This window comes from Doryrhamphus excisus, chromosome 8, assembly GCF_030265055.1.
Source record: "Doryrhamphus excisus isolate RoL2022-K1 chromosome 8, RoL_Dexc_1.0, whole genome shotgun sequence".
Lineage (NCBI taxonomy): Eukaryota > Metazoa > Chordata > Actinopteri > Syngnathiformes > Syngnathidae > Doryrhamphus > Doryrhamphus excisus.
The window spans coordinates 8,939,315-8,967,125 of NC_080473.1; the positions used below are offsets into that span (position 1 = coordinate 8,939,315).

Below are 27,811 nucleotides of genomic sequence, written 5' to 3' on the forward strand. Positions count from 1 at the left end.
TTAAAATTTGTGAGCTATACTAGCATTTTCTCCCAGCTTTCTGACATAAATCTGACATAATTCATTGGACATCTTTTTGGACATTTTTCCTTCATTTGTTTTATAGCAAGCAAAAAACTTTTTTTTTCTTCTTTTGCAGGAATAAATTGTGATTTATCATTACAAATACATTGTTCACATTCAAAAGGTTCCATCAGAAAGAAAATGTATCAGCATTTAAAAGGCCCAAAGCTTCCTGTTGTGATTACAAATGTATCTGCAGAATATTTATTTATCCATGATTTCTTAAAACTGTCTGGAGTATAGGCGTGTTTTGATGCAGCCTTATTTTTATGTAGAAGTACTTGATCATTATGAGATTTGCACTGCAAAGCGAGCAAACATTCCTTTTTAGCAAATTGGAATTTCACAGCCTTGACTGCATGTTTTCAAGTGTTCATCCTTTCAAGTGTCTTGAGTCTGTTTGTAGACATGATGGTGGATATTGAGTTGACGTTCGAGCTTGGAAGTTCTACACGTTTACAGTTTCGCCAGGCTCCTCTCCAATCTCTGGATGTCAGCTTCCCCATCGTCGCCTTTTGTTCCGCGGGCGCTGCACTCTATGAATTCCACCTTCATTGGCAGTTGGCTGAAATCAAAGTCCTTGCCTTTCTTCCCCAGATAAACACTTGCACCCGCTGAGCCGTCCTGGGAGCTGAGAGCTGCTGAGCGAGTCACCCGCAGTGTATTCCTAGGAGGACGAGGCAAGTGACTTGTATTATCTGTTTACCGTGAATCCATCCAATTTCAACCTATATTCTTTTAACTGAGCCAAAATGACTTGAAATAAATGGGTGGCACAAAATGTCACTACTCACAGTTCCTTTTCCAGTTGCTGCTGAATCAGTTTGGCAGATTTTGCCATGGTGATGTCTACAAAAAGACAAAAATCGGACTGATCGGTACAACTTTTTCACTTCCGATGTATAAATGTTTGCATCCTTTAAAATGGGCCAGTGTTGATCTGTTATCAGCATGACTAGTCAGCTGGACTAAAGTGGACGCTAATATAGTTTTGATATGGCAAATCTTAAGTATGATGAAGTGCGGAATTACAGTTGAAGTTTAGTCAACTGTGAAAATTTACACAATTTTGCCTCTTTTTGCATGCAGGCGTACAACAGGGCGTGCATCCTGATGTGTTGTTAATACACTGCGTGAGTCCAACTGTGATCTAAATGTACTTTTTTTTTTTTTTAATCACAAAATGCCCCTTCCATGTTGCATCCTATTCGCTAGCTATACAAAATGTCAACCGGAAGCGTCATTGCCCGTCTATGATGTCACAGCCGTGGCTCTGCATAATATAGCAAGGTCTGAGCGACTGTATTAAACCTCCCTACAGTTCTGTGACACTACAGGAAACTTGTGTTTCTGTGTGAAATCGACTGCTTGTATGAGATTTTAGATGCAGGCTGATCTCATCCAATTTTGGGTTCTGATATCAGCATCGGACACCTGTGTATCATTGCGTATTGAATGAGCGTGGTTTCACCTTGTTTGTTGCATGCCATCAGAAGAGTCGGGGCATTCCTACAGATCACAGTGTCCGTCAGCAGGACGTACAGGAACTCTGCCACGTCCCTCACTTCCTTCTGGAAGATGGCACTGTCCACCACAAATACAATGGCTCTGGAGAGATGCGGGGAAAAAGAACGGAGAGAGTTGTAGTAGGATTACTAGACCAGGGTTCAATTCCACCCTGGGTCATCTCTGTGTGGAGTTTGCATGTTCTCCCTGTGCATGTGTGGGTTTTCTCTGGGTACTCTGGTTTCCTCCCACATTCCAAAAACATGCTCGGTTAATTGGTGACTCCAAAATGTGAGTGTGAATGGTTGTTTGTCTATATGTGCACTGTGATTGGCTGGCGACCAGTCCAGGGTGTACCCCGCCTCTCGCCCAAAGACAGCTGGGATAGGCTCCAGCAGCCCCCACGACCCTCGTGAGGAACAGCGGTAGAAAATGAATGAATATTTAAAAAAAAAACACATTTAAGTATCAGTTAAATAATATTCCTTAGCAGTTTGACAGTTTAATGGCTACGCTTTATTGATCACCATTATCTTAAAACTAGGATCATTTGTTTGGATTTTTGTTCTGTCTGTAGCACACAGTTTTATGTTCGAGTCAATACATAACTGGCCGTCTTTGTGTTCTCACCTGGCTGCTGATTTGAACTTCTCCAAATACTGTGGCCGGAGACTATCATGACCTGGCAGGTCTATCAGAGTCCAGATAGTTCCCTAATCAAAGTGAAAAACACACATGCTTCAGTTTCAGTTTCAACAATAATAATAATAATAATAATAATAATAAACCATACCCTGTCGTTTTTCACTTTATATGGCGCGCTACTGTCAGTAATAGAGGTCTGTGTCCGTTTAAACTTCCCAGACAGAAGCTAAGGAGGATACAATAGTAATTATTACAATGTTATAGTTTCAGTTTAGCATTAGCGTCTACTTACACGGCTGAAAAGAAGTGTTTTGCCGCCGTCACACAACCCGACGAGCAGCACCGCACTTCGGACTGTTTTGCTGGTGAGAAAGTACTTGAGGAAGACTGTTGGGGGGGGGGAAATAAGCAAAATGTTCACATGTAAATGATTCGGCGATATGACGTTCGCTTCAGTTAGCATCGAGCTAGCCTCAATAATTCGTCCAACAGAAGAAATTTAATCAACAAAACTCCAAAATATGAATTAGAGGTACTATAAATACGTTATTTAAGTCAGGATAATCTGGTTAACTTTCCAAAACTCAACATTTAGGCCTATCCAAGCTTGCTCTGCTAGCACAAGCATGCTAACAATAGCGATGAAGCTAACTTACCACATGTGATGATAATTGCTGCTAAAGCGACGAGAACTCCAATGAGAAAAACTGGGTCCTGGTCTTCCAGTTGCTGAAGTATAGATTCAATGTAAGGCTCTAATGGGTTTTCCGGAATCTCTGTTTTCTCTTCCATTTTGCCGGTGATGTCTGCCTCCATCTGTCAGTTTCCAGCTAACGTTAAGAAGAGTAAAGTGGGACACGTCTACTTCTTGGCGAAGAGCTTGTAGATAGGGCAGTGTGCCTGCAGGGGGCGCTGCGTCACAGCCATGTTTTTGATATCAAGCGATATCAATTGCAATATCTTATAATGTGTCATTTTTATGTTAACTTATGACACAAATCAAGAGAAAACAACCAAACAGGAGGTTGCAGTTGACGCCCATAATAACATTGTGGTTAAACTGTAGATGTTTGTTGTGGATTAGATTGTCATTGGAGCGCTAACTTTAGCCCTCTCCCACACTCTATGCGTCTTTTACGCACAGTGGATATTTGACTCCTCTGCACAATGTTCGACGCCATTGTTCTATAGCAAGAGCAACACTTTGCTTCCAGATTACATTGCTATGTGCTTATAGGCTTGTTGGACATTCTTTGCAACCTTTTTTTTTAATTACAATTGTCGTCAATTATGCAGACTTAAATCAGCAACACGCCCAAACAAGAAATGGCTTTAGTGTTTGTTTATACTCTTTGCACTTGTTTATTTAGTGTAACGACAGGCACAGGTTTTATTTATCGCCTCCCGGGCATCACTGTGCAGAGGCAGCGCATCATAACGGACCAGAGTGGCAGCAGCACTGGACCACCCGGTACCGGATCACATAACCAACTCAGGTGAGCTTACCTCCACACCTATGGTGCAGATCACAGGGACATATTGTGCCATTTATGTTTTTAAGTCATTTTAACTGAGTTATTAATGCATACTGTCTTTGAAGATCTTAAGGACATTTTGTTGTATTCACTTATTTTTACAAATCCTTTTGTCAGTGTTGAATGAATGTAGGTCAAATTCCACAGATATTCATTTGTAAATATGTTAAAATTATCATCTCTGGTTCCCAAATTAACCTAAAGCGTCACAAAAAATTGACACATTGTCCAAAATAAATGTTCAACTGAAAATGCTGATTTTGATCCCTTAACAAACCTCAATATGTTAATTTTTAATGTTTATATTTGCCCACCAGATGGCACTCTCTCTTCCCATTCAAAGCATGCACCAACATTCACAACCTTTTACTTTACACTTTTTTATGTAAAGGTGCCTTTCTACTAAAAAAAATATGAATGTGACATTTTTTGTCATTAGGATCTTGACTGGCAGTTTTATAAGAAAAAATAATGCATGTTAATCAGTCATTGATCCATTTCAATAATAAGAATTGGAAGAATCAGAATCAGAAGAATCAGAAAAGAGTTTATTGCCAGGTATGATCAAACACATACTAGGAATTTGTTTTGGTATAGTTGGTGCAGACACATCTATTAAAAAAGAATGAAAAATACAAATAGTCATAGTCATAATAGTCATAATAATAAGCAGATATATCATGTTTTATTTGTGGAGTTATACACCGGAGGAAAAAAATATCGCCACAGTAAATGTAGCATTAGTTAGAAAAGCATCATAAATGTATTGATTTCAAAACATCAAGGGGTAGAAAATAAATGAATGAAGGACCCATCAAGGGTTATCACCTCTCTCTTGTCCTGTGCATTAGGAACTGGTGTCAGTATGCTGTATCCAAGGCGGTGTCCTGTCAGGTGCCAAACGGCACCGAAACCACCGTGCAGAGGGTGTTCCAATCTTGCCGATGGCCTGGACCTTGCGCCAAAGTCATCAGGTACTGTAGTTTTGCTTTATTGGGCAAGGCATGGTAAGCTCAAGTTGAAATAGATGCCTTGTGTTTCACTATCGGTTAGGAGAACTATGCGGTTTTTCCACAGCCAATGAAGTCATGATAATACATGAACACATAAAAGACTAATGTATGAGTTTTTATTCCATCATCCCCCCGTTTGCTCAGATTCCATTCCAATACAATAAATCCTTATATGTAATAAGTAGTTATTGTTTTTTTTCCCCCAGCTACAGGACCATCGTCAGACCATCTTTCAAGGTTGCCTACAAGCAGGTGACTGCACTGGAGTGGAGGTGTTGCCCCGGGTTTGTTGGCCAGGAGTGTCGTCAAGGTAAGCTGATTTTTGAATTAACACAGTGAGCGGCTAAAAGTTTGTCTCAAGGCCTCAAATAAAAAGCCTTGTGCTCTTCGCCACATCCGTCTTGTGTCGATTTAGCAGCAGCGGGGAGTTCGCTATTGTTGTGCTTTTGTACAGCACGTGATCCTTTGACATGAATACAATGTAAGCCTTAAAAACAGACATATAAAACAGTTCAAATACACTATTCTTGTAGAAGGTCAGGTTATGTGACTCGAATGAATGAATCAATACCCAAGTGGAACTTAAAGAGCTGAGGTTGTACACTACGCTTTCTCAGTGATGGTCAGCGGTGTCCTTCTTGGATACCACAGACCACTTGCGGCAGTGCAGTCATCCTGAAGAAGTATGTGGAACAGTCTGGTGGTTACACATGAGTGTGTATATACAGTACAGTACTTTGTGTGCAGTCCTTTCACAACCACAAGGGACATACTAGACATGAGTTGTGTCTCAATTCATGCATTTCCGTCCTCTCACACTAAACATTTTGAGCCCAGAACAATGAATTTGCAGTGAAATAGTCGCTAACTTAGCTATGTAGCGGAAGTCGTAATTGATTGTGGTCGTATGAATGATAATACAGAAGGGAAATGGAATGGATTAATTTGAAACACTTATATGCTAGGACTATATTAAAAAGCCATAGCATTTCAGTATGTGGAATCAAACTATGGAATGGATTGCGTAAGGAACTCAAACAATGCACAACGATGAGCCAATTCAAGAAACAATACAAGCAGTTGATGTTTGCTAAATACAAGGATGAAGAGTCTTGAACCAGTCATGATGTGCTATATACGTATATCACTATATAGACACTTACTATGGTACCCATTATGTCATTGGATGGTCACCTTGTACTTTGGTACGTGACAAAAAAAGTAATAAATAACATTTTAAACTTATTAGGAAAGCAGGAAGTGAACAAATGTAACAGTTACAGATTGTAAAAGTACCAGACGGAGGGGTAGGATTTAATAAGCTTTGCTTCTTCCTACTCCTTTTGGACATGTGGAACTGTGAACTGATTATGTGGTGCACTCAATTGTAATATAATGCATGTTCAAATGAAATAAAACCATTACCATTACCACAATAAGGAAGTGGCAGTGTGCAAGGCATTACTGGAAGCACATGCTATAGGCAATCCGACCTATCTCTGCGTTCCTAGAGTCAGCAAGTGAGATGTTGCTGCTTTTTCCATCAGTGTTGAAGAAACTGATTCAGTAGAAATTCTACATTTGATCAATTTTACTTAAGATTTGTCAGATCAGCCCACAAAGATGTTCGTACTTGTCTGCACCCTTAATCACCGACGCTCATTGTATCTGGGGGGGCCCCAACTCTCAATCACTTGCAATCACCTGTTTCATAACACGCCTCATACATAGAAGCAATCAATGTTATTCGTTAATGAAATACAAGCTATTAGCAAAAGGTGAAGTCTCTGTTGAGCAGGCGACAGGGAGTGAGCTCCACCTCCGTGACACCGTGCAGTGCACGTTTGAAAGTTGTAAAAACCCCTCCAAAATGCAACCCAGCCCCTGGCGAAACATGGTTGTCCAAACACACACGTGTATAATGTTTCTTCATTCATTCATTCATTCATTCGTTCATTCATTTTCTACCGCTTGTCCTCACAAGGGTCACGGAGGGTGCTGGAGCCTATCCCAACTGTCTTCAGGCGAGAGGCGAGGTACACCCTGGACTGGTGGCCAGCCAATCACAGGGCACATATAGACAAACAACCATTCACACTCACATTCATACCTATGGACAATTTGGAGTCGCCAGTTAACCTAGCATGTTTTTGGAATGTGGGAGGAAACCGGAGTACCCGGAGAAAACCCACGCAAGCACGGGGAGAACATGCAAACTTCACACAGAGATGGCCGAGAGTGAAATTGAACTTGGGTCTCTTAGCTGTGAGGACTGCGTGCTAACCACTCGTCCACCGTGCAGCCCTACAATGTTTTTTTTTTTATTATAAATTGTTTTTTAAAGAATGACAGCTATGCAGTAGATTCATCTTTTATCCAACCCTTTACATTTTTCATTCATTTATTTTTACACCTGTTAAAATGCTACAAAAACAATGCCCGTACAGTTAATTTTTTTTCTGATGGGGACAGTTTGCCTCTGATTCGGATTAATTAAATTTTTTTTACTTCCCATAGAAATATATTTTTGTTTTAATGCAAAAAAAATGTGAGTTTCGACATTTTAGGTTCCACCGTATAACAACAAAGCTGCATTTTGGTATGGTATTTTTAGTAAGTGCAAAGCTGTGTTTTATATAGCCATGCTCTAAAAACGTTCGGCACAGCCTGTTCAAATTGCTTCAAAAATGACCTCAACACTCAAATTGTGCTTATTGGTCATAATTACCATTGTTACACTTGGAAAGTGCCAGGATTTATGCCAGCTTGAGAAAACACACATGAGCTAATGGAATCAAGACAGACTTTTATTACAAAGCCCGTTAGAAGCGATTATTTACATAGCACTGGATGTTATTTCACACAAAGATTAACACATGGCTCTATCCGCCGGGTTCTGTAATGCTAGCCATTATGGTTCACTTGAGACCAAAAAGGTGCTACAGGAGTGTGAAGAAGGTAATGTGGCTGTTTAGGTAAAGGTTTGACAAAACCACTTTACACTCTAAATTGCCATCGGAGGCAGGGGAAATCATCACCATATGGGCGGATATGGAGGTTAGACTTTAAGTACACCTTTAAAAAAAAAATAGGATGATATCACTGCAGGAAAAGCGGTAGGAGGTTTCTATAGCATAGTCCTCGAGCCAGTCGGTTTGGTGGGAAAGTGGCCTTATATAATAATATAATAAATAAGCGTGACAACCTTCCAGCGGATCAATCTTCACAACAAAGTCAATGCCAGTCAATAAGTTCATTGTTTCTAGGGATGGTCAAATTATCTTCAATGAGTCGATTCTGTCAACGTTTGTGTTTGTACATGTATCTGTACAGAAAACCGACCATGACTCGGTGTAGTGTAATAAGTGTTAGACTGTAGTCTTATCCAATGAACGTTACCTCATCTCTGGTTTTGGTTTGAGGGATTCTGGCTCCACTTCAGAAGACCCCCACGCCCATAAATATAGAGAAAGACCAGAATTGGGGTTTAGTCATTGCTTTTCTTGTACAATCATAAAATATTGTGGAAATTTACTGGAAATATCCAAGATCCTTGTTCAACTCTGTGACTTTCAGTGACATCCTGATTCATGACTATCTTTAGGACTACATTGTTTATCACGGATGATTGGACTGATATTGTCCTTCAGCTAGTAGTACATGGAGCGAACAAAGTTTCTGGTTTTGATCCTCAGTCCCTCCCCCACCGACCATGTTGAAGTATCAACATCAGTTGCTCTTGTTTATGTGCCGTAGTTCCTCAGTAAATACTCTACTCATTAGTTCCTCGGTAAATACTCTAAATGTATGTGCCTTAGTTTCTCAGTAACTACTATACTCATTAGTTCTTCATTAGTTCCTCGGTAAGTACTCTAAATTTATGTGCCTTAGTTTCTCAGTAACTACTATACTCATTAGTTCTTCATTAGTTCCTCGGTAAGTACTCTAAATTTATGTGCCTTAGTTTCTCAGTAACTACTCATTAGTTCCTCAGTAGATCTTCATTAGTGTTCATGTTGGCAGAACAGTAAGCAGAACGGGAAGATCTGCCTTCGACTCTCCACTTGGCCATGTCTGTGTGGAATATGCATGTTCTCCAGGTTGAATGTGAATGTGAGTGTGCATGGTTGTTTGTCTATATGTGGCCTGTGATTGGTTGGCAACCAGTCCAGTGTGTACAGCTGGGATAGGCTCCGGCATACCCCCGCAACTCTAATGAGGATAAGTGGCATAGAAAACGGATGGATAGATGTTCTCATAGCTTGTCTGGTAAAAGTAGGCATCAGTAATGTTACATGCAGCCATGGATCCTTGCAGTCCGACATGACAGTGGGGGGAAAAAAAGGCCTCCTCCCAATCTGTGTGGAAGTGGTATGTTCTTGGCTTTGTACTTTGTCCTTTTCCCCACTCAGTTTCAAACCTATTCATAAGTAGGTAAAATTAAAATTAAAATTAAAATTAAAATTAAAATTAAAATTAAAATTAAAATTAAAATTAAAATTAAAATTAAAATTAAAATTAAAATTAAAATTAAAATTAAAATTAAAATTAAAATTAAAATTAAAATTAAAATTAAAATTAAAATTAAAATTAAAATTAAAATTAAAATTAAAAAACAAAAAAAAAATTAAAAAAAACTATATTAGGAAATCAGGAAGTGAACAAATGTAACAGTTATTGATTGTAAAAGCACCAGATGGAGGGGTAGGATTTAATAAGCTTTGCTTCTTCCTACTCCTTTTGGACATGTGATTATGTGATTCACTCAATTGTAATCTGATGCATGTTCAAATGAAATAATACCATTACCATAAGTTTAGAATAAATAAACTGGAGGCCAACTACTTTGATTGGTAGCTTGCTAACAAAGCTAGTTAGACTGGCTGTCCTGTATGGTCACATGATGGACGAGTGGTTAGCATGTTGTCCACACATAAAACTGTGTAGGTGTGTAGGTGTTTGGTCATTGTTACTGATAATTAAAGACAGTAAAATTAGGCCTTGAGATGCTAAGGGATCTGAATTGGACGTGGTTGGGCTATATTTGGGCTTTCATTGATACCGGATCATCATTCCGATGTACTGGCAAACTTCATTGGAGGTTCCCAATTTTGAAAAAGTGAAGCCAGATAACTGCACCAATTACAGCGGTGTCACATTACTAGGGCAGTGAAAAGTCTGGAATTGATTCTGGCGTCAATTCCTGACCTCCAGATTGAGAGGTAACAATTTCCTGACCGTTTCCCGTTTTATTTACCACACTTCCTACGTCCTCTAGATAACCTTCTCTTTGCTCGTTATGGTAAAGCGATTAAACAGATGCATATCCCACCTGTGCTTCTGTCGCTCGCAACTTCTGCAACGTGAGGATATGAATGATGCCGCTATTGCGTCTCCAGTTGCACTTCTATGTAATGTAGGTCAGAGGTAACCTTTGACCTTCCTAGGAGCTACGGGATGAGTGATGTTCTCTCCTTGCTCCTTCTGTGTTTTGCATTTATTTCAACAGTTTCTCATTGGGTCCTTCTTACCGCCTCATGACAGGTCCTCCTGCACTCCGCATACACTCGCTTTTGCACAGTTAAGCATGTTAAGACCCCCCCCCCCCCCCCCCCAAAAAAAAAGATTCCTGGAAAAGTTTGACTATGATAAGAGCCATATGTGAGTCAAATCACAAATGTTATATCTAATCTGCAGGTTTCTGTGTATTTTTGGAGTCAAAACAGGCTGGGAATTTTGCCTGTTTAACATGTAAGGGAATTATTTGTTGTTTTGTATTGAGGTTATTATATACATCAGTGTTTTTCAACCTTTTTTGAGCCACGGCACGTTTTTTTTACATTGGAAAAATCTTGTGGCACACCACTAACCAAAAATGTTACAAAATGTCTCGCATCTCGCGGGCCAAATGCAGCCCGCGGGCCGCAAGTTTGAGGCCCCTGGGTTAAAGGAATATTCCATCCCTGTTCAATTCTTTCCGTTTGAGCAAATAAACCAAATGCGATTCGAATATTTGGGTCCATGTATACTATTGACATAATGGCTATCGACATAATATTTGCTAATGATGATTATTCATTCATTCATTCATTTTCTACCGCTTTTCCTCACGAGGGTCGCGGGGGGTGCTGGAGCCTATCCCAGCTGTCTTCGGGCGTAAGGTGGGGTACACCCTGGACTGGTCGCCAGCCAATCACAGGGCACATATAAACAAACAACCATTCACACTCACATTCATACCTATGGACAATTTGGAGTCGCCAATTAACCTAGCATGTTTTTGGAATGTGGGAGGAAACCGGAGTACCCGGAGAAAACCCACACATGCACGGGGAGAACATGCAAACTCCACACAGAGATGGCCGAGGGTGGAATTGAACCCTGGTCTCCTAGCTGTGAGGTCCTTGATGAACCATAACTTTAAATTTAGTTCAGGGATGATTTATCAAAATAGGCGTGTACTCGCGTGTGATGTTCATCACTCTTCTGTCTCCAAATCCTTCAGATGTGACGGTAAAAATCAATGGAACCGCAATCATGTCGCCTTTAATTTCAGTCTATAAAGACTCGCTGCTCCCCTTCCAGAATCACACCAGATTGTGTCATGTCTTTGTACCCGCAAGGCCATTCATTTAGTCCTGTGGTTGAAGGCTAAAAGATGATGAGATGATTGGATATATTTCTGCTTTGTAGTCATTGCGTCACTCCTTGTTCTAACACAAGACGCCATTCATTATGTTTTATTGAAATGCTACATGTTCTTATAGCGTGGACTGCCAGGAATTTTTGGATGTCAAAAATACAGCATTGTCAAAATGTGTGTGTCCGCATGTGACGTCAATGTGTGTGTGTACACCAGCTGGTCACCATGCCAGCATTGACTGACCACTCGGTGGTGAGGTCTGGTGTGGAATTCTTGGAGGTTGTCTGCGGGATTCACGCTCACACGCACGCGGTTGTAATCTATACATTCATTCATTTTCTACCGCTTTTTCCTCACGAGGGTCGCGGGGAGTGCTGGAGCCTATCCCAACTGTCTTCAGGCGAGAGGCGGGGGTATTTTACCTACTTATGAATAGGTTTCCTAGTATAGTTTATTTTTATTTTTATTTTTATTTTTATTTTTATTTTTATTTTTATTTTTATTTTTATTTTTATTTTTATTTTTATTTTTATTTTTATTTTTATTTTTATTTTTATTTTTATTTTTATTTTTATTTTTATTTTTATTTTTATTTTACCTACTTATGAATAGGTTTGAAACTGAGTGGGGAAAAGGACAAAGTACAAAGCCAAGAACGTACCACTTCCACACAGATTGGGAGGAGGCCTTTTTTTCCCCCCACTGTCATGTCGGACTGCAAGGATCCATGGCTGCATGTAGCATTACTGATGCCTACTTTTACCGGACAAGCTATGAGAACATCTATCCATCCGTTTTCTATGCCACTTATCCTCATTAGAGTTGCAGGGGTATGTCGGAGCCTATCCCAGCTGTACACACTGGACTGGTGGCCAGCCAATCACAGGGCACATATAGACAAACAACCATTCACACTCACATTCATACCTTTGGACAATTTGTAGTGGCCAATTAACCTAGCATGTTTTTGGAATGTGGGAGGAAACCGGAGTACCCGGAGAAAACCCACGCATGCACGGGGAGAGGTGTGAGGTCTGCACGCTAACCACTAGACTGCCGTGCCGCCCTGTAATCTATACATTCAGATGTAAAGTAGAAAGTATTGCAGCTGTAGTTTGAAGTCTACTTTGTAAGATATCCTTTCACTGCAAATTCCAACCTAATGGCACAGATGATTCATCAAATCAGTTTTTTTGTTATTTCAAGAGTTCCCAATCACGTTTACTCTGCTCTTGTGTCTCTCAACGTCTTATCACACAAGACTAACATTGGTTTGGCTTACGGTTTGTAGACTCTGTAGCACAGTGACAACCATGTGGTATTTTTTCTTCTTGTATCTCTTTCAGTCGTGATGGGACAAATCATTCTTTGTTTCAAGCAGATTGTTTTCTATAGATTTGTGTTTATTTGACCTGTCACTAAACACAACCGGATTTGGAGTCTTTTTTTTTCTTCCATGAACTTGAATTAAATCCAAGAAAAATAGCTCTGTCTTATGTTGCCTTGCTGTAATTATGAATCCAAGCACAGGCCCTATAGCTACGATCTTACTGTAAACATCAGCATGAACACAAGGGAAGTTTGGTTTTCTAACCCAACATAATTGAAATCCACATGGTCCCCTTTAGAAAACACACCACTCCATCGCTCCGTTACCGTCGTTTTTTGTGTCTATTATTCTGTAACAACATATGCCCAGTTGATTCTTCGCTCCGGACAAGAGGCACAAACGAGAAGAGTCAGCCCCCATCAGGACTGAAGAAAGGAGCTTAAGCGGTCTGGAGAGCAGAAATCAATCATAGGTGAGGCGGAGGACCCTTTGGATAGATAACTCAACTGTGCTTGAAGCAAAACATATACCAGACATGTTGCATTCGAGCAAATTAGGTCGGGAAAAAAAAGAGACTCAATCTCAGTGAAATTACACATTGAATTTTGAATTGAGGTTGCAAACAGGAAGTAGAATTGCAATTCAAATTTGATTTGAAGAATGTAGAATTGAAATTCTATGAAATTCCAATTGGGCTGCACGGCGGTCTAGTGGTTAGCGCGCAGACCTCACAGCTAGGAGACCAGGGTTCAATTCCACCCTCGGCCATCTCTGTGTGGAGTTTGCATGTTCTCCCCGTGCATGCGTGGGTTTTCTCCGGGTACTCCGGTTTCCTCCCACATTCCAAAAACATGCTAGGTTAATTGGTGACTCCAAATTGTCCATAGGTATGAATGTGAGTGTGAATGGTTGTTTGTCTATATGTGCCCTGTGATTGGCTGGCGACCAGTCCAGGGTGTACCCCGCCTCTCGCCAGCTGGGATAGGCTCCAGCACCCCCACGAGGGTGTAGAAAATGAATGAATGAATGAAATTCCAATTGGGAATTTCAAAAACATGATATATTCTTCCTATGTCACTTTGAAATGTAGATGTACGAAATATCTGAACATGCGTTGGCCGAACTAATTACTGTATGTATGTTGGGAACACGTATGGCGGACAACACACATCCGAGTCCACAAGTGGAAAACATAAGAAAATTTGGTGTTGATTGGGCTAAACCCTTAAACTAACCCTAATCTAAAGTTACAGTGCAACCAAACGGTGTTCAATATCCACCGAATAGCACAGACAACAGTAGCCAAACGTTTACCCTTTTGTGTGCAACAGAACCGGATGCCACTTTGATGTCTGGCTGGGGTGACCAGTCTTGCAGTGTTTGGGTTGATATGTATCCTTTGGAATGCGTGCTGGTCGATGCTGTTGACTGTTGTTTCCACTTGTGGCCGCGTTCCAAGGAGCGCTTCAAGAGGTTGCAATGAGCCATTGAGAAACCACACCCATAAACATACAGAATAGTACCGTATAGTACATATACCACGTGATTGGGTTAAATGTGTCCAGACGTTCACCCTGTCCTATTTCAGTCACGCAGAAACCTCAGTTCGCATCCTGTGTGCCGTGGTTGGAGACGTCAATTTAGGCAGACCGTGAATGCTCGGGTCTTTTTTTTGTTGTTGTTGTTGTTTTATTTTTGAACACCAGTTGTTCCCTGATTCCTGGTTTTCCCTGCTATGACCACAATGTGGGTGGGTTCCATCTGTCGGACTGACAGCTGACATTCCAGACTTCTTCTGAGCCACAGACCAGAAGAAGGTCTCCATTTAGAAGAAATGCAATAGTTCATACAGTGGAACCTTGGTTAGCATCATTAAATCGTTCCAGAAGGTCTGCTTCTAACCAAAACAAATGTTAACCGAATAATTTCCCAGAAAGAAATAATGTCAAATCCAATTCATCCATTCCAGAAAGCCAAAAATGTTCATATAAAGCAGGGGTCTTAAACACACAGCCTGCGGGCCAAATGTGGCCCGCACGACACTAATTTGAGGCCCCCGCCTTGATATGAAAGTTTAATGTTAGTGCGGCCCACGCAAGTTTGATATGGATGCTGTATGGTATCATGTACCCAGAAAAAATTTGTTTGATTAATGTTCAGGTTAAAGGTTAAATAACTGTTAATAGTTATCCTCCCTATCCGTGTGGAAGTGGTAAGTTTTTGGCTATTTAAGTTTAAAGGAAATAACTTAGAGGCTACCGTTTAGGTCGCTAGATCTCTAGTTTGCGAGTTAGCATGTGTCTCAAGACCCTGCAGTTGCGCAATCTGTTGTAAATAAAAAAAGAGTATAAATGTGACTATAGTCGTGTTTTGTCATGTCTACAGGGCTCTAATAATGCTTTGTTAATTTTAATCTGAAAAAAATTATTTGTCTACCCACCAACTATATGTGGTTTCTTGAGTTTTTATTATTTGCTGTTTTATTATTATTATTATTATATTTATTTATTACTGATTGATTGATTTTCTTTATTCTTGATTTGTTTATTTTTCATCTTATATTGTGCAGAAAAATAAAAATTAATATATTTGAGAACAGTGAAATGTTTTATCAGCGCTTTTATTGTAGAAAATCAGAACCAAAGCCCTGAAAAAGATTGTATATTTTTCTGTTTTTAATAAATGGGTTTTTTTTTTTGAAAACCTGATGTGGCCCAGTCTCACCCAGACCCTAGCTCCAGTGGCCCCCAAGTAAATTGAGTTTGAGACCCCTGATATAAAGCATGTTTTTATGGTTTTACAATTGTAGTTCATTGTTTGTATGCATTTAAAGTTGTTTTATGCATGTCAAACTACAATTATAAAACAATAAAAGTGTTTTTTAGTAACATTTTTGAGAGTCACAACTTCCGATTTCCCTTTTGTTCGCCAGATAATAGGATGCTAACAAAGATTTCTGATCAAAAAAATATACTAAAAATTAGGGATGTCCTGTTCTGATCTTCAGGATTGAGATCGGATGTCGATCCGCTGTATTTCGAGGATCGGATAAAATTGTCCACGTGATCGGGCCTATCCGTTTGCCGCATCACGTTCGTAAATCTAGGCCATACTCCAACAAGGTAGGTGTGGTAATGTACCTCAAAGCTAGTTGCCACTCGACTCCTGTCATGTTGGACGTTGGCGCTACAGTGGTAGTTCCCCCTCACTGTGCCGGGACTGCTCGTGCTCGTCAATAAATTACTATTGCGCTGAAGAGCGTTTTGTACCCATATTCAAGGAAAGGATCGGGATCGAACTGGCAAGACTATGGGAAAAAAAATCGGATCGGATTAGAACATCCCGATTAAGATGGTCCTCACACAGTGTATTAATAACACAACAAGACATGCCATATTGGAATAATCTACCATTAGTGCTATTTGATCGTTATTCTGCCAAAACCAACTATGCATTATCAGCTGCCTTTTCAATACCTCCCTCCTCTGGGCCCACCCCGAGGAAAAGATTAGATATTGAATAAAATGTGTGAAATGAAAGGAATCGTACTGTTTTGTGGTCATTTGGAAAAGTTTTTTAAAACGATACATATTTTTATATACTCCAATAAATGTCTGAATTCTTACAAGATAGTGCTCTACTGTTGAGAATATGAAATTCAACTTATTGAAGTAAAAATAATATCCCAACGGCTCTATATTACATGAAACATTGCCACTTTTATTCTGCAAGTCGTTTGCCAGGAAAATACGCCTCATTTGTTCAAGCTTGTCTTTAAATATGTCATTTTGTGTTTGTCTTGTGGCCATGCAAAAATATCAGAATGTGGCTTTGAGGTGTGTGTGTGTGTGTTTATGTTAGCATGTGCTATACACTGCATGGTTTTGGTTTGTGGGTATTGGGTGGGTGTGTGGGGGGGCACGTGGCAGAATAAAAACTGCTGAGTCAGGAGACGAGCAGGTGTGCACGCTGGGCTTGACTGTATTGTATTATAACGAGAGTGGAAGAGACATCTTTGAATAATATTTATTTTGTGAGTGAGTGACATGATTTTTTTTAAGGGGGAGGTATTCTGATTACAGACACCGCTGGTGTATGTCTTGGCTGAAAAAATCCTGAAATGGTAATAAAAGAGACGTTCTTTAATCCAAAGTTATCTTTTGTCTGTCCACAGAGTGCATGAACTGCACCATGTTCACTGACATGAGCAACAGGGTAGACGCCATCGAATCAAAGGTAAAGAGATTGTCTGCTTCAACTCCTATTTGCACAAGACCACATATCTCTTCTTCTGCGCCTCTTGTCATATAGATGAAGCAGCTGGAGGAAAGACGTACCCCATCACAAACAGACAGCGGTTCGCCGCAGGCGTCGGATGATAACGAGGTGGACGCTCCACAACCCACTCCCATTGGACCGCCGTCATACCTGCCACCAGGTGTCAATAAAGATCTTTTAAACCAGTAGCTCTCAAACCACCATCACGCTTCAGTGACGAGTGGTGACCAACGTAAACTTTGTGTCAAACTCCCGATGCAATTTTATCTGGCCTGTGGAACTGTTCGGAAACTAAGTGCTGAATTGTTATGTTACATTTTTAGAATGTAAAATAACTACAATAGTAGAAACAATATTGCATCAAATTAATAGATTCAGACGCAGATTCAGATTCAAAAGTCCAAATAATTTAAATTGTACACTACTAAAACCGGCAGCGGGCTGCACGGTGTGCGAGTGGTTAGTGCAGAGGCCTAACAGCTAGAAGACCCGAGTTCGATTCCACCCTCAGTCATCTCTGTGTGGAGTTTGCATGTTCTCCCCGTTTTCTCCGGGTACTCCGGTTTCCTCCCACATTCCAAAAACATGCTAGGTTAATTGGCCACTCCAAATTGTCCATAGGTATGAATGTGAGTGTGAATGGTTGTTTGTCTATATGTGCCCTGTGATTGGCTGGCCACAAGTCCAGGGTGTACCCTGCCTCTCTCATCCGAAGAAAGCTGGGATAAGCTCCAGCATATCCCCGCGACCCTCGTGAGGATAAGCGGTAGAAAATGAATGTATGAATGAACGACTAAAACCGGCAGCGGGCTGCACGGTGTTCGAGTGGTTAGTGCAGAGGCCTCACAGCTAGAAGACCCGAGTTTGATTCCACCCTCAGTCATCTCTGTGTGGAGTTTGCATGTTCTCCCCGTTTTCTCCGGGTACTCCGCTTTCCTCCCACATTCCAAAAACATGCTAGGTTAATTGGCCACTCCAAATTGCCCATAGGTATGAATGTGAGTGTGAATGGTTGTTTGTCTATATGTGCCCTGTGATTGGCTGGCCACCAGTCCAGAATGTACCTCGCCTCTCTCATCCGAAGAAAGCTGGGATAGGCTCCAGCATACCCCCCGCGACCCTCGTGAGGATAAGTGGTAGAAAATGAATGAATGAATAAAACCAGCAGCACTTTGTCCAACATAACACCTTCAAAGGCATAAAATGCATCATTTTAACTACAGCAAAGCATGCTGGGAAACACATAAGAAGAAGTGGTCCATCAACAATCACTTTATTGAAACAAACAACCATGCCAATACAGCCACATAACAGCCATATATCAGAAAGTTGACATTTCAAGACAAGAAAAATATCCATGTGGGTCGGGGGTAATGTCTAGTTGGGCCCCCCACCTAAAGTAGCCTTTGAGTTTTGGCCTTTTGTGCGATTGTTTGCCCCCCCATTGATTTAATACATTACATTTATTGACTTAAATGTTTAAGTGTAAAAAGAAAATGGCTCTTGCTTTTGTTACTCATGTTTATATTGACAAACATGTTATATAGATAAAACTCTTCCTCTCCTTGCGAGATAGCAGGAGGAAGAGGCCCCCAAGGTCCGATTGGCCCAGCAGGGCCTCCTGGCACTCCTGGACCTGCAGGTCCACCTGGTAGATCAGGTCTTCCCGGACCAATCGGTAAGACTGTGTGGTGCAATATACCTGATAATGAATGACCACATTTTCCGTATCACTTTCTCATGCACTCCAGATCATTATTACTAATGTTATTATTCCATACAATGGCCTGTCCTCTCACAGGTCAGCTATGTGTGTTTTTTTTTTTAAAGATATTCTTCTGTGTATTGTTCTTGGTGTTCAGGACCAAAAGGAGAGAGAGGTCTACCTGGTGAAATGGGTCTCCCCGGCCCACCTGGACCACCTGGACATCCTGATGCTCCTTCCAGGTCTTCTACTGCACACCTGAGGGGGGATGTGTTTCAAGTGGATCATCAAGGTGAAGAGATCCTCAGCTATTCCATTTTTTTTACAATCTTTATACTGTTGTGGTGTTCTCTTACATTCTGGTAGAACATTCAGGAACCGTATGTTTGGAAAACAGTTTAGGAACACGAAAACACAACAAAGCTGTTTAAGTATTTCAACTTAGCAAAGTGTCTTTAGCATTCAGCAAAGAGTATTTTGCATCTTTACAAGAGAAGTGCTGGCTGAGATTGGCTGTAATGGTTCCCTCGTGTGCTTTGAGACCACCAACAACACTGGAGCTGAAGGCTACTGTTAAAATCACACAGGAGGTCCACACCTTATGAGGCAGACACCCTCATAATACAGTGGAACCCAGTTTGTTCCACGTGATTTTGCCCATCCTGGGTTCGATTCCCCCCCATGGGTTTTCTCTGGGTACTCCGATTTCCTCCCACATTACAAAAAAATGCGACTCCAAATTGTCCATAGGTATGAATGTGAGTGTGAATGGTTGTTTGTCTATATGTGCCCTGTGATTGGCTGGCCACCAATCCAGGGTGTACAGGGATTCTAGACAAGCTAGCAAGCTTTAGCCTGCAATTTTTTTCATTCATTCATTTTGTACCTCTTATCCTCACAAGGGTCACGCGGGGTGCTGGAGCCTATCCCAGCTGTCTTTGGACTAGAGGCGGGGTACACCCTGGACTGGTGGCCAGCCAATCACAGGGCACATATAGACAAACAACCATTCACACTCACATTCATACCTATGGACAATTTGGAGTCGCCAATTTACCTAGCATGTTTTTGGAATGTGGGAGGAAACCGGAATACCCGGAGAAAACCCACGCATGCACGGGGAGAACATGCAAACTCCACACAGAAATGGCAGAGAGTAGAATTGAACTTGGGTCTCCTAGCTGTGAGGCCTGCGTGCCAACCACTCTCCACCGTGCAACCCTACAATGTTTATTTTTATTATAAATTGTTTTTTAAAGAATGACAGCTGGGCAGCCCGGGTGTAAAAAGACAAAGGCAATTTGGCGCATCTTTTAGGGTGGGATTGAACTCGGGTCTCCTAGTTGTGAGGCATGTGCAGCCTCCAATTTATTCCATCTAAACTCGGGCTTCAAACAGCGTGGCAAAGAAGGGCAAAATAAGAAACCACAAAGTTACCACTTCCACACTGAATGGAAGGAGAGCCTCTCATTAATGTGACACTAATGCTGCCTAGTGGCCAGAATACTACATATCACTCGCATTTTAATGTTTTCACTAATAATATACCATAGTCACTCAAATAGTGATGACTAATTAATAAATTTCTGAAACGCAGAAACATATCAAACCACAATATTATTTTTTTATATCATTTTGCACTCTGACTTTGTCCACTGGGAGGCAGCAGACATCCACGGTACACTCGTGTGGCCTACTGTGTCTGATTAAGCTGTCTGACTCTCTGCTCTGTGGGTCTGGAACAATGCAGATTCGGGTCTGTGGGACCATGTTAGCTCGGGGAAAGAAACAACCGGCTGTAAATCGGCCCTAATTTGTTAGCTGTCAGCACAACAGTGTGCATTTCGGGGAACAGACTGTGGCCCAGAGCCAGCGAGGGAGGAGATGGTCTGCCACTCATGTGAGGTTTCTTGGCCGGGGCGCCAGGTTGGAACATAAGAAAATTAGTTCCAGAGGAAAATCTGCTTCTTCCTTTTTTCTGCTGTGGACTGAGGCCATAATGTAACAGCGCCGTCTCAACATGGGGGCAGGCTGAGATTGTGAGCATATGTTTAATAAGTGGAAAGCAAGTGGGAGTGTGGCCGTGTTGTTTTTTTTCCCTCTTACAAGCTTTCCTTAACACATCTTCCACACTGAGATGGAGGCACCGCTTCCACCTCTGTGAAAACATCCCATGTCTAAGCGTCTGTAATAGTCCGTTTAATGAGTGCCGCTTTGGCTCATCCACGCTGCTCCTGTCAATCACTGCCACAGTGCTGCTAAAATGTTTACTCTTATCATCCTCCGTCATGAATCCATAAGTTATGGCTGCCTTAGACAAACTTTGAGGTTTTCCTTTTCCTCTGTCAGATTTCATTCATTCATTTATTTTCTACCGCTTTTCCTCACGAGGGTCGCGGAGGGGGTGCTGGAGCCTATCCCAGCTATCTTTGGGCGAGAGGCGGGGTACACCCTGGACTGGTCGCCAGCCAATCACAGGGCTCATATAGACAAACAACCATTCACACTCACATTCATACCTACTATGGACAATTTGGAGTCGCCAATTAACCTAGCATGTTTTGGAATGTGGGAGGAAACCGGAGTACCCGGAGAAAACCCACGCATGCACGGGGAGAACATGCAAACTCCACACAGAGATGGCCGAGGGTGGAATTGAACCCTGGTCTCCTAGCTGTGAGATCTGCGCGCTAACCACTAGACCACCGTGCCGCCCTCTGTCAGATTTGTTTGCATAAATCTTAATATAACACTTGGGTGGGGTGGGAAAGGAAACTATTAGACTGTTTTTTTTTGTTTTGTTCTATTTTGTCAGTGATCCGTGCAGGTGCTTGCACAGGATAATGGCTACAGAGCCCAGGTTGGGATTACTGAGCTCCCCTGGGAGGAAATGTGATACACCTGGATTGGGGAGCGTGTGTGTGTGTATGCCGAGTACTAGTATACTTGCTCTGCCACTGCTGGCTTTAAAAACAACAAAAGAAACAACATTTAAATGCATCGCAACACATTCTGTGTACATATTCCATATTCTGTGATAATAGGATTGCAATATAAGCATCAGGGCCCTGAGGGTTTGGTGACCTTTCATCACATTCTGTATTTTTGTCGATCTTTTTCCACAATAGTTTGGCATCTCCCATTTGAATGAAACACACTTTTATATGTTTCTTCAAGTATTTGTGTATTTTTGTGTTTCTTTTCCAGAGGAAGACCGCATCCATCCATCTGGACCGCCTGGTCCGGCGGGCCCCGTTGGCCTTCCAGGTACAAACAACAACATCCCTAATCCACGACATTACCTCTACAGTCTCTTAAGGTCTGATGCGAGAGCTGTGTTAAAATGACATATGGTTACGTTGAATTTTTTTATCTTTGTAAAGACTAAGAAATACAGTTGATACAACTCCTGTATTGCAGACACATGCTCCATAATTAATAATAATGGAATAATTTTCAAAATACTCAAAGACACTTTACAGAAAAATGGAGTAAAAACGTGTAAACAGTGTAAAAGATATGTTAAAATACAACATTCATTCGTTTATACACAGTTAAAACATGAGTAAAAGCGGGGCGGGGCACAGCAGTCAGGTATAAAAAGTTAGACATTAAAAACAGATTTAAAGAGGTGGGTTTTTAGTTGTTTTTTGAAACTGGGAAGGTCAGGGCAAGGACGGAGTGAATGGGACAATGAGTTCCAGGGGGGGGCAATTATATAGTAATAATTGTCCCCTTTTTATGCTAAATGGATGTTTAAATGACATTCAAACAGTAATATATTTGATTTAACAAAATTGACGGGGGTGCCAGAGTATATATTTTATACATATATTCTAACAGTCCATCTGGAATTATTATATATGTAAAATTGTCATGCAAACTGCTATATGTGCTTGTGTCCCTTTTTCCTGGAGCACTTTGTAAACAGCAGACCACATCAAACAACCAAATTGATATAAAAAAAAAAAAGCTACCTAAACCATCAAAAGGTTGGCTCAAGCCATGATGCCAGGTTGTATGTTAAGTTTCAATGAAATACTTTGGAAAGAATGGGCGGGCCGTATTTAAACACTTAGTGGGCCAGATCTGGCCCCCGGGCCGCAGTTTGCCCACCCCTGCTCCCAGTTTAACGGCCACTCTGACACAACCCTGAATAGGGGTCTCGATGGGCACCACTTAAAAATAAGTCAATAAAAGCAGGCTTCGCTACACATCTTGAAAGGTTATACCGACTACAGTATCTGTCAGTCGACTACAGCTAGCATGATGTTGCTTGTTAGTATGCGAGTATAACGTTAGCACCGTAGCTACGCCACTTGTTAATGTGATATGATATGATATGAAAACACAGCTCATTAGCAATCAAGCTACAGACACACAAAACCTGCGTATTCTCAGTAGGGCTTAGTAAAAAATATTTTTAAACCCTGGCATCAAGGCTAGATTTTCTCTAATACACAATTGCGTGACCATCTGAGACTTGATTCTTGAGAAATGATATAATATGCGACCAAGTCTCCTTTCATAAGTGATGCATTTGTTTTGTGAACAACTCCACAGGCCCTCCCGGACCGACTGGGCCTGCAGGGATTCCAGGCATGCCAGGGCAAGATGTGAGTATTATGATGCTTAGGCAGTGACGTGCCGTCAGGGGAGGGAGGTGCGACTCAGCCTTGAAAAGTAATGGTGAAAAATAAAAACACTAATAATGGTAGAAAAAGTAATATTCATATTTGGCCACTCAATTTCAATCGAGGCCATAGCATTGCACACTGTTTCAGAAATGTTTATTATTAATATCTTTAATGAGTTCAATTCCACCCTCTCGGCCATCTCTGTGTGGAGTTTGCATGTTCTCCCCGTGCATGCATGGGTTTTTTCCGCGTACTCCGGTTTCCTCCCACATTCCAAAAACATGCTAGGTTAATTGGCGACTCCAAATTGTCCAAAAAATAAGATAGAATTTTTATATATTAAATATGTGCAGGGCTGCACGGTGTGCGAGTGGTTAGCACGCAGGCCTCACAGCTAGGAGACCCGAGTTCAAGTCCACCCTCTGCCATTTCTGTGTGGCGTTTGCATGTTCTCCCCCCCGTGCGTATGTTAGTTTTTTTCCTCCCACATTCCAAAAACATGCTAGGTTAATTGGCGACCCCAAATAGTCCATAGGTGGAAAAAAGTTGTTAGCATGAAGGCCTCACAGCTAGGAGACCCGAGTTCAAGTCCACCCTCGGCCATTTATGTGTGGAGTTTGCATGTTCTCCCCGTGCATGCGTGGGTTTTTTTCTCCAGGTACTCCAGTTTCCTCCCACATTCCAAAAACATGCTAGGTTAATTGGCTACTCCGAATTGTCCAAAAAATAAGATGGAATTTTTATATATTAAATATGTGCAGGGCTGCACGGTGATTGAGTGGTTAGCACGCAGGCCTCACAGCTAGGATACCTGAGTTCAAGTCCACCCTCTGCCATCTCTGTGTGGAGTTTGCATGTTCTCCCCGTGCATGCGTGGGTTTTCTCTGGGTACTCCGGTTTCCTCCCACATTCCAAAAAAATGCTAGGTTAATTGGCGACTCCAAATTGTCCATAGGTATGAATGTGAGTGTGAATGGTTGTTTGTCTATATGTGCCCTGTGATTGGCTGGCGACCAGTCCAGGGTGTACCCCACCTCTCGCCCAAAGAGAGCTGGGATAGGCTCCAGCAACCCCCCGCGACCCTCGTAAGGAAAAAGCGGTAGAAAATGAATGAATGAATCTTTAATGAGTAACCTGGATCAACATAAAATATATCTTCAGTGACGCTAGGTATTGGTCTTATAAAATCCAGAAGCTATGTGGTCTTATGTGTTCTTCTGTTTTACTGACCCAAGGGCAAGGAAGGCGTCCAGGGCAATCCTGGGACTATTGGACCAAAAGGCGATGCAGGAGAAAGGGTAAGGCTAATACTGCTTTTTGTTTTAGCATGGCGGAACAATAACAAAAAGTCAAAAGTGTCCCTCGCTGTCATGCGATCTTAAAGGCATTAAAAGGTGGAGCGGCTTGTCTTCAAAGACTCCAATCCATGACTAATCCCCTCCTCTTTACTCTGTCCAAGACCTGGTCCACTAGTGCATGGGCCTCCGCCTTTAAAGCTGATCCTTGTCCTCTGCTAGCAATGATTTAAGACAGCAGGTCCACTGAAGAGGAGCATGTGAGATGAAGACCAAAGGGCGCTAAAATATTTGCTCTCTTTTGTTCCTCCATTAGGGGCCTCCCGGTGCAAGGGGCGAACAGGGCCCAGCTGTGAGTATATTCACCTTTTGTGCAATATGGAATAAAAACCACACGGCTATGAAGATGATTGTGTTGTGTATCCACAGGGGCCACCGGGGCCAAAAGGAGAGCCGGGTGAAGGTTTAAATGAGGTAAGAGGCACCTCGGTGTCGTATCATGTCCACATTGAACATTTCACCCAGCAGATGTGATGTTTTGGCTTCAAGGGGGACACGGTGCCACAGCTCAGGGAAGCCCTGAAGATCCTGGCTGAGAGAGTCCTGATCTTGGAGCACATGATCGGCATTCATGGTGAGCGCACAACAATGCAAGCAGCCTATGTGTTCACTGTAAAATAATACACACCCTATTTAGCGGGTTAGCACCGTTAGCGCTTCCATCTCACGTTCCCCATGACAATGTAAACATGGTTGATGATGTCTTTGAAGACCTTTATACTGTCTTTTCCTGCCGTTCACTCCCACTATGCAGCCTCTCCAACTCTATATTTCCGCGGGGATATCCGATCATTCGGCATAGCCAAGGGATGCTAACAGCTGCTCCCAAGTGTCAACATCCATAACTGCACACTTGCTTAAGGGGTCGGTAAGGCACAAAAAAAAATAAGGAAGTCATAAATAAAGCACTATTAAACACTAAAAACGCAGCAGGAGACACAGAGCTAACATAACTAGCTTGCACTCGGGCGGCGCCATCTTGAAATATGAGACCTCTGCATCAAATCCAGTCTTCATCGATATGAACGATATGCTTTTTTTTTTATAAATATTGTGCTTAAAAGAAATACCAATATTTTTTAAAAATATCAATATATTCTTCTTGGAGACTATATGTCTGTAAGTAATGTGCAACTATAATTTGAGAATTGTTGTATTTGTGCGTTGTATTTGTGTTTTTTTTTTCAACTCGAACACCCGATGCTAAAGGTGTATTTGTACGTCTTTTTACATGTTTATTTTTTTTTAAGAACAACTGATGATGCAACTGCACAACAGAGAAAGATCATGTTTGGTGTCGTTTTAATGTGGCAGAAGTACATTTTCTAAGAGCTCGGCATGCATCTTTCCCATGTAAAAAGACTGAAACATTCTTGTCCTTCATTCCTATCCTCCACAGAAAACCCTGAGGGATCTGGTTTTGGTGCCATTTTGGACCCCCTTTCCTTCACGAGCAGAAAGACCAAGCGCCTGCAACCTGATCAAGCTCCCACACTACAGGAGGGACAAAGACCGGTTCCCCTTTAAGGCAATATTTTAGTCAAGTCCATTTGGTTGACTTGGCTGGATGTTTCATTTTTTCTCACACTTTTATCAGCTTTTTTTTTTTTTAATCCCGTAAACATCTGAGTGAGTTAGATATGATACTTCATAGTTCCTTTTTGGCCCGGCTGCAGCAGGATAGTAGCAGCACTTACATGATGTCAGACAGTGAAATATAACCCCATAAACTGTTATGAGGGTCTTTGCTTCTTTCTTTCCACAGATAAAAGACAGCCTAGTAAACACATGACTTTCCTGGCTTGTGCTCCACTCGCAAAGATCCCCAGGCTGCAATAGACCAGTTCCTGAGAACCCGGACCCAAAAAACTATTCTGTTTAGTGTCGAACAATTTCTTGGACTGTCCTCGGGGGTCATCCCATGTTGGCCTGTCAAACATATTTCTGCTTTACTCTGCCTCGTTAAAGCTGAGGTAAGACGTGACACGCTTCCAGCGGTGCCTGTTTAAACTGAGAGTGCACATCTGGAAAACAAGAGAGAGAAATGGTCTCCTTCTTGCTTTCACACAACCTGACAGGCTAACATCTTCATAAACGCCTGTGAAATGTGACAATATCATGTTAAGAGAAAAAGGTGAGCATTTTTGGTTGTTGTTTTGCTTCCGCTGTTACTCTACAGTTACAAATAATCCATACAATGGCACAGTGAGTCTGTATTTCCAAGGCACCAACTTGGGTTTGAAAATGGGTGTTTTTCTTTATTTTATTCAAGCTAGTGCAGCTAGTTGCAGTGCAGTAGAATATGACCACTCAAATGGGGTATACACATTTTCATTTGAAGTCATCATCATCAACAATAATGCTGGAAATACACTCACTGGACACTTCATTAGGTACACAAGGATTCTCAACTGGTCTCGTCCTGGTACTCACCATTACCCATGTTTCTCGAGGTTCTCATGGTTACCCACTTTTTTTTAAATTAAGAAACCTTTTCAAACATAAATACACATAATTACACGTGTATAATGTACTAGTGCTCGAATTAAGAACTTTCATAGGAGCAACAATAATAATAACAATAATAATGCAAAAAATAATCAAATAGGAATAAATAAATACTGTATGAAAAGAATAATTTTTTTTATTTATTTTCTATGCCTTGCTTGTCCTCATATATATATATATATATATATATATATATATATATATATATATATATATATATATATATATATATACTGTATTAAATAAAAAAGCTTTAAAAATATATATATATATTCAAGCTATATATATTTTTTTCTATGCCGCTTGTCCTCATATATACATATATATATACATGTGGGTATATATATATATACATATATATACACTTATTAGCACATATGGAATAAACAGCTTTTAAAAAATTCTATATATATATACACACATATATATACATATATCTACAGTGAAGAAAATAAGTATTTGAACACCCTGCTATTTTGCTATTTCTCCCACTTAGAAATCATGGAGGGGTCTGAAATTTTCATCGTAGGTGCATGTCCACTGTGAGAGAGATAAACTAAAAAGAAAAATCCAGAAATCACAATGCATGATTT

The 27,811-nt window shown here is 41.1% G+C and overlaps 2 protein-coding genes across 5 annotated transcripts; one reads left to right on the forward strand and one right to left on the reverse strand.

Moving 5' to 3' along the window:
- Positions 1-73: 73 nt before the first annotated feature.
- Positions 74-3,105, reverse strand: srprb (SRP receptor subunit beta). Its single transcript, XM_058079276.1, has 7 exons — positions 2,871-3,105; positions 2,507-2,601; positions 2,363-2,440; positions 2,200-2,282; positions 1,535-1,671; positions 858-912; positions 74-730 (listed from the first exon to the last, which is right to left on the reverse strand). The coding sequence occupies exons 1-7, from the start codon at positions 3,028-3,030 to the stop codon at positions 520-522; spliced, it is 819 nt and encodes a 272-aa protein (XP_057935259.1). The 5' UTR covers positions 3,031-3,105; the 3' UTR covers positions 74-519.
- Positions 3,106-3,357: 252 nt separating this feature from the next.
- LOC131134230 (collagen alpha-1(XXVI) chain-like) lies at positions 3,358-27,285 on the forward strand. Of its 4 annotated transcripts, none has more exons than XM_058079265.1 (14): positions 3,358-3,710; positions 4,601-4,723; positions 4,969-5,072; positions 16,910-16,971; positions 17,047-17,173; positions 18,590-18,691; positions 18,876-19,010; positions 21,926-21,985; positions 23,282-23,334; positions 24,591-24,653; positions 24,967-25,002; positions 25,080-25,124; positions 25,200-25,284; positions 26,110-27,285. In XM_058079265.1, the coding sequence occupies exons 1-14, from the start codon at positions 3,541-3,543 to the stop codon at positions 26,235-26,237; spliced, it is 1,293 nt and encodes a 430-aa protein (XP_057935248.1). In that variant the 5' UTR covers positions 3,358-3,540; the 3' UTR covers positions 26,238-27,285. The 4 variants fall into 4 exon arrangements, with proteins under 4 accessions (XP_057935248.1, XP_057935249.1, XP_057935250.1 ...); XM_058079266.1 differs by having other exon boundaries at positions 4,975-5,072; XM_058079267.1 differs by lacking the exon at positions 26,110-27,285 and adding an exon at positions 25,465-25,574.
- Positions 27,286-27,811: the final 526 nt, after the last annotated feature.

Bases quoted from the DNA above. Each gene is read 5' to 3' on its own strand.
- LOC131134230 (XM_058079265.1), top strand. From the start codon at position 3,541: ATGGCTTTAGTGTTTGTTTATACTCTTTGCACTTGTTTATTTAGTGTA. The intron at 3,711-4,600 runs GTGAGCTTACCT...CCTGTGCATTAG, and splicing joins GGATCACATAACCAACTCAG to GAACTGGTGTCAGTATGCTG. The intron at 25,003-25,079 runs GTGAGTATATTC...GTGTATCCACAG, and splicing joins GGGGCGAACAGGGCCCAGCT to GGGCCACCGGGGCCAAAAGG.
- srprb (XM_058079276.1), bottom strand. From the start codon at position 3,030: ATGGAGGCAGACATCACCGGCAAAATGGAAGAGAAAACAGAGATTCCG. The intron at 2,602-2,870 runs GTAAGTTAGCTT...CCCCCCCAACAG, and splicing joins AGCAATTATCATCACATGTG to TCTTCCTCAAGTACTTTCTC. The intron at 913-1,534 runs GTGAAACCACGC...GTCTTTTTGTAG, and splicing joins GATGGCATGCAACAAACAAG to ACATCACCATGGCAAAATCT.